Source organism: Aquila chrysaetos, chromosome 1 (genome assembly GCF_900496995.4).
Source record: "Aquila chrysaetos chrysaetos chromosome 1, bAquChr1.4, whole genome shotgun sequence".
NCBI classification, from domain to species: Eukaryota; Metazoa; Chordata; class Aves; order Accipitriformes; family Accipitridae; genus Aquila; species Aquila chrysaetos.
The window spans coordinates 37,438,596-37,451,913 of NC_044004.1; the positions used below are offsets into that span (position 1 = coordinate 37,438,596).

General features: G+C 39.7%; 1 protein-coding gene across 9 annotated transcripts in view; it reads right to left on the reverse strand.

Moving 5' to 3' along the window:
• Window positions 1-911: 911 nt before the first annotated feature.
• Window positions 912-13,318, reverse strand: part of TENM3 (teneurin transmembrane protein 3) — a 642,124-nt gene continuing 629,717 nt past the window's right edge. For all 9 annotated transcript variants that reach the window (XM_030043752.2, XM_030043924.2, XM_029996124.1 and 6 more), the window contains 3 exons: window positions 11,359-12,970; window positions 7,916-8,046; window positions 912-4,528 (listed from right to left, as the gene is read on the reverse strand). In XM_030043752.2, the coding sequence (XP_029899612.1) occupies window positions 3,773-4,528; window positions 7,916-8,046; window positions 11,359-12,970 (2,499 nt within the window). In that variant the 3' untranslated portion in view covers window positions 912-3,772. The remainder of the gene's footprint in view (window positions 4,529-7,915; window positions 8,047-11,358; window positions 12,971-13,318) is intronic.

Here is a 13,318-nt window from a genome sequence, read left to right on the forward strand (position 1 = left end):
GAGTTAGCAGTAAACCAAGGTATTAACACTTTTAGAAGATTTGTTTTTCTTTTTTTCCTGAAAACAGAATTCAAACATTTTGTCATCTTAGATTCTCTGTGAATGTAGCCTATTCTCTCATAGACGATCATTTTAAACTGTTATTTTATGCAGTGTTTTTTCTTTTACAGCGTTTCAGCCATCACTGAAGCCTCTGAAGAGTGGCAGTGTAACTGGCATTTTTTTTTCCCTTGTCAAATGCAAATCTCTCACCTCCCAAGTGTGAACATACAAAGCTCTCTTACTGGCTTTTTTTTTTTTTAAATAACAAAATTAGGCCACAGTTAGCTAAGCAGAGTGACCTGATTCGTGCTGGATCAACATGTTATCAGCTCGAGGTTGTCACTACAAAGTAAGTGTGGTGAAGTCTGCCTGTTCCAACTAAAATCAAAGCAGTCTCTTGACATACAGCAGTGCTGAAGTCAGCAGTTTCTGCAAAGTGGGTCTAAATGCAGATTGAAAGATCTCTTCTGTGTATATATGTAACTACCAGTGCCAACCTAATTATTTATAATCAAATGCTTTTTGTCGTATTTTTACTCAGGAGGACATGAGAGAAAACAGTTCTAAGTGATTTTTTTGTTCTTTGGCTTCTCCTTATCTATAAAAGATTGGGCTTTGTGAGGTATATTTAATGTTTTCTCTAAAGTAGGCCACCTGAGAGGTCCAATGGAGTAATTCACTTTGCTGAGTTAGCAGACGAGGCCAATGGACAGAGTCAAAAAAGATACTGCCAACTGTGAAGCGAATGAATCAATACCAGTGCAACTGAATCAGTTTGCTTCTTCCGATACAACAAGAAAAGCAACAGCACAGATGTAGTATCTGACATACAGATTTAAAAAACAAATATAAACACACACACACACACACACATTGGGTTGGCTTTTATTGGAAAGCCTAGATGCAATCTATAGTTATCAATTTGTGGAAAATTCAGGACACATATAAAGTTAAGAAGGCAAATTAAAAGAACAATACAAATCAGACGAAATATACATCTCAAAATATCAGGATAGCATTTTGACTGGCATTGCCTAAAATACTTAGAATCTCCGTTCTTTTTTTGTAATATGCTGCTTTTTATTACGCATATTTTTTCTTTAAAAAGATCTTTTGTTTATATATTCCCCAAGGTCACTATTTCCTGCAGGAGCATGTCCAGATCACAAGTCTTTTTTAGCAAGAAATAGGCTCATTATACCTACTAACAAGGCCACTAATTGGCTTGATTTGACTTTTATCTAAAATGATCACCAACAGATACTATAATTTGTTGTTTATTGGTGCCAGAACAAAGGAGAAGGAACTGGTACGTGTCAAGTAGAAGATATATTTCATTGTTGACATCTTATACAAGCTTTTCATATTCAAACAGAACAGAAACATTTGACATAATTTAGAATATGAGCCTATTTCAACAGAGAGCACTTACAGCATGCTAAATACAGTGCTGTGGAAGAGCCACCCAACAGAACTGCAAACACCTAGCATTTTACATCTTTAAAAAGAATATGTAGCTCAATGACACGCCTCTGGGGTCTGACATATCCTCTCTAAATTTAGGGCCCTCAAGACTTCAAGGGTAAAAATACTAACAACTAATCTGTGCTTTCATTCTAATAGATGATTAGCATTCATTATATGTGTAATTAGTTCTGTATGCTCTACCAAATACACACATACAGTAATAGCACTGATACTGTAGATTCGGTAGCGACTTGGCTGGGAGAAATTCAAATCTGTTTATCAAACAATCCTAATGTGCAATTTAGAGTATGTAATACCATAGACTCTCAGAATACAAAGCAGTTAGAAAACTATTTTTATTACATCCACTTGAACCATTCATAGTTAAGACACGTTCACTTACTATGTTTTGTCATTATAATACATGGATAGAAATACTGTGTATATTTCAATGAACATCAAAAAACCCCAATTTTGTCTCATCTTAAAAATATTTATTTTTGTGGCTGAATTTAGTGCTCATGAGAGTAAAGCTCTAAGAATGGTTTCAGCCAAGATGTAGAACAGATGCCATAGATGCCACCATAGGCTTCCTGTAAGGAACCAGCTGCACACTTCAGTTCTGTCCTGCAGCAAATATACTGGGCCTTGGAGCAGAGCATGCCAAATCTATGCAGTGGTGTGGAGATACAGCCTAGGCACTAGAATTGGACCTTCCTCTCCATCCCCAGGTTCAGTGCTCACAGTAATGGGATTTGATCTGCCAGCTGAAGGCCAGGAGATGAACCTACTGAACAGCCTGCCTGCCTAAAGAGCAATTCTGTAGCATCAGGTCAGAGGTACACTTCTTCTATCTGGAGTTATTAACATCTAAAAGAGCTGTATTTATACAGAAGACAAAGTTGACATAACTGGATGAAACTACATCATTTCTTCTTCTTCTTCTACATACAATTTGCCAAGCACCTGAGACACTATTCTCTCCATTGTGAAACAAAGCTTCTAAAAAAACAACAGAAACCCCACCTGGTATGAATAAATGTCCATTTATTACGTTAGGGCTGGAAAAAGACAAGGAAAACCCAACCTATTAAAGTCTTCCATCATAATAAACGAGACTTATTTGGTTACTGTGCCTTCTAACAATGACTGATGAAGTGGCACTGGCCTGGGTGACAGGAGAGGTACGGGAGGGGAGGGAGCTGCAGTCTGATTCAGCCAGCCACTTCGGAGCATCCCATCCTATCAGCAGAGTGATAGATGCACAGCTTTAAACCTAATACAAAAATATTAACACTTTTGGACATTAGTCATCACTGTTATATCTCTACAATATAATCCTTTATACTGTACAGCTATAACATAAAAGGTGCAATTCCTTTTTCTTTAAAAAAATCACACACAGCACATGTTTTTATCGTTTTATTTTTAAGTATAAACTTTTTTAAACACTTTACATAAATTAACTCCTCTGAGACTAATATTTGATGTACAGTAAATTGTAATTCATATAAAAATCCATAAACAACTTGTCTCACATAATTTACAAAAAAATCAGGGTTTCCTTTGCTTATCTGCAACAAGGATTCTACTTGCCATTTTCCCCCCAAGGCAAACCATGTTAGCATTGTAAAATCCATTATTAAATTCCCATGGTAGCATAAGTAAGTCACTTGTGCCAATGTCCTTTTAGAAAGCAGCACAGTTTAAAGCAGTTGGGTTGTCTATAAACAGTAATTTTTGCCCCACGTTTTAAAATTAACAGATATATACCACATCCTATGCAGTGAGAAAGAGAGAGAAAGAGAGAGAGAAAGAGAGAGACTACTTCTCGTAAGCAAAGGTCAACAATTCAGTAATATTTGGAAACACTGTATGGGTCTGTATCTTAATTAAATACAGTGCCTCAAAGAAACAGACAGCCTGTTGCAAAATCTGTAGGCCTTTTTCTTTTCTTTTTTCTTTTTTTTTTTTTAATACTTTTCAGTCCAACTTGAGTGCAGCGATATGCATATGTAAACATATTCTTTAAAGCAGATCACCTTTAAGGTCATTGAGAAAAAAAAAAGTTTTGTCATTAGCAGTATCATTCTTCTGGAAGGCGCTCTTTTTGTTACAGAGTCTGTTCGGATTGTGCTACAGAAAAAATCTGAGCAAAGATGTAAGCTTAGGCTCAAGTAGTTAATGCAGCAAAACAGTTTGGTCTCCTTTTTAGAAGACACTGGTACACAGTCTCTTTGGCAGCCTGAGCTAAGCCAGTGTGTTACCTCTTTCCTATCTCACTTTGTCTGAGGAACTGTATGTTGTTAGCGCTGTCTGCTAATTCTGGATATTGCTCCACAGAGAGTACATAGTACCCATCGTATCCTTGTACCTTTCCAGCACTTAGCAACTGCCTCTTTTCTCCTTCTGTCCACAACCGGGCGCCTTCCTCTCCATCTCTTACTCTCTGTTGTTCTCTGGCCCAGGCACTGGAAAGAGCTCTTTGCCTGGCTTGCTCCAGTATTCGGGCCTTTTCCTCATCAAGTGTCATGCCATAGCGGACGTGAAGCGCTAAAGCACCGTATTGCATTTCAACATCAGCAAACCTACGAGTCCTCCCATTTACCACAGTGGTGGACTGGGAAACAGTGACATTGATGCCATTCTCCAGGGCCTTCCGCCCACTTGTCAACCTCAGTGTCCCAAGGTCACTCTCGGGGGAGGTGGTCTTGATAAAATAGTGCGTGTCCTTTCCCTCAACGGTGAAATGCAAGTTTTCTAGGTAGTAGGCGTTGTTCAGAACAGCTGCCACTTTTATGCAGTCCTCATTTGCAATGTTGAGCACGTTTGTTTGCACTTTGCCTTGATTGACAGCAAGCATCACCCCTTTCCCAATCAGAGACTTCACTGTAGCAAACCACAGCCATGACTTCTCTCCACTGGATTTCCGTCTGCTGACCTGCACTTCTGCCATCTTTCCCAGGGAAAGGAAAGCCTTTGCTTGTCTCGCCACTTGTTGTTGCACTCCAGAAATTGGCTGTAAACAAGAACAGACAGAAGTTTTACCAGCCATCTGTAGCGCTCTAGATGCCAAACAGCCAGGCTTTCTTGGTGTGCTGCCCGTGGACGACAACAGGATATGCCACAACTGACAGTGCCAAGGAGTTAATTAAATCTACATACTGCTTGTTCTGCTGAGTTACAAGAGTATTTTGTTTGATAATGTACAGTGCTTTTTCTCTTTGTCTCCCCGAGAACCTGCACAAAAATAAGATTTAACTTAAGAGGCTACTTACTGGGCTGCACAGGACAGACCTTTGCAATACTAATACTTAATATGGGTAAGAGCTATCTTACTACAGTGTCATCTCATCCTCTGAGCTTGTTCGACTATGATTCCTGTCTACCATGAGCCCATCCAAACTGAGGAGATTTTTGCAGGTCACGAAGCTGCGCTTTAGAACAGGAACAAGCCCTTCTTTATGCTGAGTCAGGAGACAGAGTCTCTCAGGTAGCTGCAGTCTAAGACCAAACTGCAGGGAGGCTCTCATAAACCCTCAAGCGGCTAAAGGAAGGAGGGGAATCAAACTGTAATGATAGTCTTTGCAGTAAAAGAGAAGGAAGCAAACAGTACAGAGCAGTGAGATGGAATACTAGGGACTGATGCCCTTTCTTGCAAATACCTGCAGAAACTGATAAAAGGGGACATGTGAAAAGACTGTGGCCAATTCAGTTCTGCGAGCTTCCATTTCACTCCAAGTATCAGCATGCTGTCTAAAAGAGATGAGCAACTTCTCCCCCCAGAACTTCAGACAGGTGCAGTCCTGAATACAGCAGAGTGGTTTGTTGACAACTAGCAAAGACAAGGGGCAATGAATGAAAAGAACCAACGGCAAGTCTAAAATATGCTCAGTTGGTATTTCATGTTTTACCATATCTGGGGTGTTCTTGTTGAAAAGGTAGGTGTGCTATAAAGGGGAGGAAATAAGAGGTGCAATTGTGAGGTGCAAAAGCACAAGATGGAAAAGCTAGAATAGGTGAATCTGTTCAAGAAGTTTATTTTGACTTAAAAGCTGTATGTAGCCCAGTATGCCAGATGCACTCTTGGTAAAGACAGAAGATAGCTGGGGAACGGGATCTGCCAGCATAACTGCTGTGGTTGGCCAGAACAGCTAGAAGAGCAGAAGCAGCTAGCAGGAATGGCTAGCTAGCACAGCTAGATAGCTGGGCAGCTCACATTATGGGGTCAACTGGTTGGGATGAGACCTTACAAGTGCACAGAATAGGCACATCTTATCTATCTAACCCTGGGTCTTAACAGCTACAAGCTGTGAATGAGCTAGTATTGACGGAGGTGGGAAGCAGACAGCTGCCCTAGCAGTTGTCTCAGCAGGAAACAGATTTAAATAGCTTTGGCTGCACTTCTGAAAAGGAGTACTGTAGATGATCCAGTTTATCTTCCAATTGACCCCTTCTCCCTTCAGTAAAATACTGTTTAATCCATTTGATTCATTGCTGACAAATGAGGCAAAAGCCTGTTTATTTTTCCCAAATTTATGGGTGGGAGACCAAGCAGGAGTCATTAACAGACTCCTACAACCTTAATTCAGCCTTGCTGCTAATCAAAGCCTGGCAAAAGGCTTGCAAAGGCTTCTCTGCTCTGCCATCAGGGCAGCTTTCTGGAGGTGACAGTTCCTGAGGGTATTATGAATTGACTTGGACTCTCAACTCTTCCTGAACGTGGCAGATCCCTGTCTGCACTTGCTAACGAGTGTGGATTTCAACTGTTGTAAATCCTACATGAAAGCTATTGAGCAAAACATATATTCTAGACAGCATGCTCATCAGTGAGAGCAGCGAGATGCTACAGCAACTTCATAATGACAAAGTTTGTTTATTTTTAACATGTATCGTCAGAGCTCTGAAGCAAAACCTCAGAGCTCTGTAAAGCTCACTCACTCCACAGCGTTTCAAAATACTAAGTGGTTTGTGTGTTTACTTCTGGCTCCTGGTTGCATTTGCTTGTTCAACAATGAATATCATAGTCAGAGCTTCTTCCTACCTGAGAATTTTGAATCTTTGTTTTCCTCCCACTTCTCTCTTTCTCTCTGTCATGTCACATGCCCCTGGCACTTCTCACGTCGTTGAGCTCCTTCCTGAAGATTTTTGACAACTAGCTGTCTGCTCTCATCTCTTTGACCAGACCGGTTCTCTTCCTGGTGCACCTTTGCTGGTGTTAGTGGATAATTGCATTCTTTAGCCTTTGAGATCTAAATAAACAACCTCTGATAGTTCTTCACAGCCATGCCTGATGACAGGTCTCTTATCTCCTGATACAACACCTTGCCTGGAGTACCTGCAATGCTCCTCCTTCACTGCTTCTACTGCTCATGGGAGACACTATTCTCATGCTGTGCTCTAAGGTTTTTCCCTGTTACTCAATCCCTGGCTATCAAAAAAAAATATATATAGCAGGTAACTTCATGCATGCAAACTTAGCTTCCATATGCTCCCTTCTGCCGGGCCACCCTTCTCATGATTTTTTGTCTGAATTAGGTTGTAAGATTCTTCAAGATCATACCCTCTTTTAATCTCGTAAAGTTCTCAATCACAATTCTTGTAAAGAGAGATCTGCTTTTGACTGCTCACAATGGGAGTACCTGTTGTACTGTCTCTTAACACTTCCTTCTTAACTGAGAACTGTAGGATTTTCGAGGGCATAGGTCTTTGATCAAGTCTGATTTGTAAATATAATTTTCTTAAATAGCAGATTTAGATTTTAATGTCCACATTTATTTTTTCCATTATTTAAAACTGTAGCAGGTTTTCAGGACTGAAGTTCATTTTTCTCCTCCCAAAGAACTTCATAAGCACCCGGAGTTTTGGTTTTATGTAATGTAATGGGTTTTACCTCAGGTAATTTAATTTTCAATATTTTATCTTTACATATAAAATGTGGTTAATATTAAAGAGAAGTAAAATTGTAGTGGTGCCCGGTATGCATAATTTATATCACCTGTTCTGTTTATTTCACAGTCTATTTTTACTTCAGTGTTCAGTTTCTGCCTTCAGGCAGAGTGTTGGTACAGATCTAATCTCTGTAGCTTCTGCTATGAAACTTAAGACATCTTTAAAGGGTCTTAAACTTCTTTTCATTGATTATTGTCTTTCTGCATTTTTATTGTTGCTGAAAGCAAACAAAAACTTATTTAAAATGGTACCTAACTTAGCAAATCTGTAAGAAAAAACATCATCTGTAATTTCTTAAATTCTTTTGAAAGTAGATAAAAATTACACGTTTGAAAAGCACTGTTCAGATTTAATTTAGCAAGTAACCCTGTCAGGATTATCCATGCCTAGTAAGATCGGAATAGAAGGGAACATTCTGTCTTGTTTCCTTTGTATGTTTAGTTTTGTTTCTTACTGGTATGTCCTCCCATTGCTGGCTCTTCACAAGTTCATAAGAAGGTTCTGTTAAATCAAATTTCGGAACAGGGAAACCAGGAATGGCATTGTGCAGATGGAAGCCGAATGTCACCAGCCAGCTGTTAACATCTGAAAAAGAATTATTAAAAAAACAAGAGAAAAATGTTAGAATTGTTCTATATTTTGCAATCATACCATTTTTACATGGAATAGCTTTTGGCATAGTTGATTTCCTTCTGTAAACATGAAAATTATTCAACAGTCTTCATTTTGCTATATATGGATTTGTGCTACAGCTAGAATAGCAAGCCTATACAGAAAACTTGAAGTTCTAAACTTACAAGAAAACTTTGGTCCTATGTAAGAGTTGCACTATGCTTGTTTCAAAGGCACTGGAGGTTTCAGTAATTCTGAAGGCCTCTGACTTCCAGAACAACTGTAGGAACACAATTAAAGTGAGATTTCCTTCTAATATAGCCTAAACTAATTGGGATTTCATGGTCAGGCTGAATGTGCTTTATGCAGCACCTTCATCATCAATACTGTAAAACAAAGCAAAAAAGAAAAAGTACTGCAGAGCACATCCTGTCCTTTTGTTACATATGTTTTATTGTAATGTCTTCAAACTAGCCCTGAAATAACACCTATACGGTCAATTACCTTTTAAATGAATTGGCAGATATTTTATGTTGATTCAAGAGAAATCTCCCCCTCTTCAAGATGAAGTTGGACCAATGAAATTAAAAGCTAATGAAATGTATTACAGTTGCATCAGTAAGCAGACATGGTACATTATTTATGATACATTTTATGTTCTGTTAAAAATAAATAAATTAGGGATGCCAACAATTAATTAGTTAACAATTGTTGGGCAAGAATGGGTGCTCTGCCTTGTTTCTGTCTTTCTACCCTATTTTTCCCAAATACTAAGCTTAGCAGAAGTTGTCAGAATACTCCTTACCAAATCTAGTTTTCATTTAAGTAAACCCCAAATAAGTAGAACAAGGAACCAATTTTTTCAATGTTGAAAGAATAAAAAATATTTACCTTAAAATAATTTCTAACCTTTCCAGATAAATGATACGCCTCAAGAGCCTTTGCATCTAAAACTGCCAGTCAGCCAAATTACTAATTGTAATTATAACCTTATATGAGCAGTGTGTGTCCATGCATTCCATACATCAAAGATGTTAAGAAAAGTACTAAGACTGTATTTTGAGGGCAATTTTTGAACTAAAAGTGCATCATTTTCAATGCCACAAAGAATTGTGATTGCAACTGCATCCCCTACAGCACATGCTGCTAAAAGAGGACAGATTCAAAGGTCTATTATTATGCTTGCTCCCAGGCAGCATGTTACCAACCCTGTTAATAGCTGCTGTTTGTTAAATTAATGCAAACCCACTTGATTCCCAGGACGCTTTTCTGAGTGGTAGTCTCACAACTCTTAAGGAAGTGGGGCTGAGCCCCTCCTCTAGTCTGACACTGTGTAAAATATTTCAGATTATTTACATCTATTCAAATACGAAAATTCAAATGTATCTGAGCCATGCATTTTTCAGAAACTTCTGGTGATGTGCAGTCAGATTTTTTTGTATGTAGAGTAATGGAAAACACTACACATCACTAACTCTAAACCCACAAAAAGCACATAGGTTCCCTAAGTTATACAAGTGGCACGTTAGCAGCTTTTTGTTGCCAAAAGAGAAGTTCACACTCCTTTTTCTATATCCTACTCCTCCTTCCCTGCTCCTGGCTGTGTACTCATTACTTTGTGCTGGCCCTTGAGCTTATTGGACTTCTCTTATTTAGCCAATTTACATCAGCAGCCTTGCAAAAACCTACCCTGGCAAATACCAATCAACTTCCAGTGAATATTTTCTGCCATGTTAATGAGTTAAACTGGTCACAGAAAGACCCCTCCTGCCCTTGCTACCTTACAGTCTCACTCCCTCGACTTGTTTTTTTTGGTCCACCAATATGCACTTTTTACTGCTTAGTAGCCCAGAGCCATGAAGGAGCCTGACTCTAATCCACATGTGTGCTGGTTTTGGCTGGGGTAGAGTTAATTTTCTTCATAGTAGTTGGTATGGGACTATGTTTTGGATTTGTGCTGAAGACAGTGTTGATAATGCTGAGATGTTTTTGTTACTGCTGAGCAGTGCTTACGCAGAGCCAAGGCCTTTTCTGCTTCTCCCACCACCCCACCAGCGAGGAGGCTGGGGGTGCCCAAGAAGTTGGGAGGGGACACAGCTGGGACAGCTGTCCCCAACTGACCAAAGGGATATTCCAGACCATATGACGTCATGCTCAGTATATAAAGCTGGGGGAAGGAGAAAGAAGGGGAGACGTTTGGAGTGATGGCGTTTGTCTTCCCAAGTAACCATTACACGTGATGGAGCCCTGCTTTCCTGGAGATGGCTGAACACCTGCCTGCCCATGGGAAGTGGTGAATGAATTCCTTGGTTTGCTTCGCTTGTGTGCATGGCTTTTGCTTTGCCTATTAAATTGTCTTTTATCTCAACCCACGAGTTTTCTCACTTTTACCCTTCTGATTCTCTTCTCTATCCCACTGTGAGGGAGGTGAGCGAGTGGCTGTGTGGTGTTTAGCTGCCGGCTGGGGTTAAACCACAATAACATGTAAAGAGATTCTCATGAACGGTCTTTGAGGGGTTCTTACTCTTGTACTTGCTCAAGGAGTCTAGTTTTTTCATTATAAGAGCACTGGGTAATGCGTAACAGCATTGGAAGGAGAACCTAGAGCTCTTCTTTCCTCTCCCAAAGCACTGAGATCTCTAGCCGAGGCACCCTGTGTTACTGTTCAGTCTGTATTCCACTGCTACTCCAAAATGTACTTTGGAAAACCCAACTCCTCTCATACAGAGATGCTCTGAATTATCTTTGTGGGTCAATGGTCTAATATGAAAGCACCATAAGGACTGTGTAGGGCATGAGGTTTAGGTTTAGTTACCTAAACCTGAAAGCTAATAATGGCCTGTGGATGTTAATCTTTTACGCAGGTACCTAAATCAATGTCTAAAGCTAGATGAGATATTGTCAAGATCTCCCATTTGCTATTTCACTACTCCTGATAAGCGCGTTTGCTGTAATCATTCTCATTGTTAAGTGCTTAATGTTTCCTCATAAAGAACTTTTCCAAATAGGACATACTTAGGTACTTCACCAAAACCATGAATTCCAGTCTAAACTGGATGTCTATAGGTCCAGCACCCCCAAGCTAAAATCGCTTTGTTGATCTGGTTCTAAACACCAAGTACTTTTCGGAACAATTATCTTCCCCTAGAATTTCTTTACTGATCTTTCCCAGACAATATCCTCAGCCTGTAACCCAGATAATCAGATTCCAGATTATAAGAACACAGAAAGGTAAATTTTGGAGCAAGTGGGAGACAGTATTGCAATTAAGTAACTTTCTTTTACCTGTGATATAGTCCTTCACATCATGTATTTTACTGGCTGGGTTGTTATTTCTAAACATGTACAAATTAAATGGAGCTGGATCCTTCCCAATTCTCTTCCAGATTTCAATATCAGGTGTTGTCCACCGGCCTGCCAGTATGTCATAATCTCTTTCTCCGAAGTGGACTAGCTTGGTCAGTGGGTCATATAAGCCTCCATGGAATCCGATTACCAGCTGGAAGTCAAGGTTAGAGTCGAAATAGATCTCTCCATAAGCAGTGTATTGAATTTGTTTAAGCATGAGACCATTGCTACTGAAAACAGCCAGTGGTGTCCCTGTATTGTCTGATGCAATGTAAAACTCGTCTCCACTGCTAATTTCCATGGCAAAAAGGTGTCCTTGCAGATCATAGTAGAGAGATGTGATTTCAGAACTTGAGTGGTTATATACATGAGTTATCCTGGTTGGGTAAGTAAGGTCTGCATAAAAAAACTGGAGATGCTGTCCAAGGCTAGTTTTACTGGAAACTCGTCGCCCAAGTCCATCATAACGGTAAATCACTGTCCACCCACTGCCTTTGCTATAAACTCGAGTAAGAAGGCCCTTTGAACTGTATTCAAAGATTTCAGTACCCCTCTGACGCAGAAATCCATCTTCATCTAATCGGTACTGAACATCACCTAGTCGAGTTATTCTGTCTCTCAGGTCATAGCGAAGTGGCGTCAAACGGGCGCTGCTACTGGGGTTCAGCAAGTGGAGGTTGCCATTCAGGTCATAGTTGTATCGCCACATTATTTTTTCATTCAGATAAACTGTCTGGAGCTGACCATCTACATCATATTCGTAAGCATATTTTGTGGTGTTGGCAAATGGCCCGATCTTAATTTCTCTTTTTGTCACTCGTCCCATGTTATCATACTGAATTGTAATCCAATACATTAACGACCGAAATATTTCATACTGAATTTCCTTGATGCGGCCATGTGCATCAAAGTGTTTTGTGTAGGTCATTACAGCTGTCGAAATGATCTGGTTAATATCATAATATATAACTCCAAATTTTCCAAATTGTTCAACTTTGCCAGAGATATCATCAAACTGGTAGAGATCAATAGGCAATGGGGTTTCATTGATGACACCTTGCATGCTAGTCACTCTGAAGCTATTGTCATAGCTGTAGTCAAATCGGGCATTTACCATTCCGTCTTCGCTAAAGCGGAAAATCTGTCTGTCAATCAGTGGGCCAATTTGCCTGTATCTAATGGTGCAGATAAAACCATCGCTTTGGAGGTTTACTGTTTTCAGGACTCCTGCTGTCTCATCGTAAGTAAAGCTAACTCTTGTGCTATCATATAAAATTTCTGAGAGCTTGGTCTGCCGTCTGTACTTGAATAATACTCTTCGGCTTGTCCCCAGGAAAGCAGTTTGAAGGAGCTGCCCTTCTTCATTGTAGTCCATTATAACAGAAGCATTACTTTCCGGGGGGTTGTATATATTCCGGTAATAGCCAATGGAGCGGATAGTCTGCATGGTATGACGAGCAACACTGGGCATGGTGACAGCAGAAAGCCGATCCAACAAATCATATTCGAAGATATACTGCCGTTGGCTATGAAGCAGAAGAACCATTGACTGAAAATTAAGAACAGATTTTTACCATGTGACAAATGGTGGAGTACCCCCCCCATATACCGATACTATTTCTCCACAAAAATGTGACATTCCCACTTGAGAAAATTATCTCCTTTTTAATTGAGTTATCCTTGACCTTACATGTTGTTAACATCTCCCTGCCTAATTTACTTGGATGCTTAATTGTAAGGGGTTCTGTAATTAGTAGTTCCACATTCATAATTTGCTACTTGTTATGACTGTATCACTCTTTTATCAAGCACTCACAGCTAAACAGCAGATTGTCAATGGATTCAGATAAGTCATGTTTAATATGGGAAGAAGTAAAACTGTCTTAGAGCCATTAAC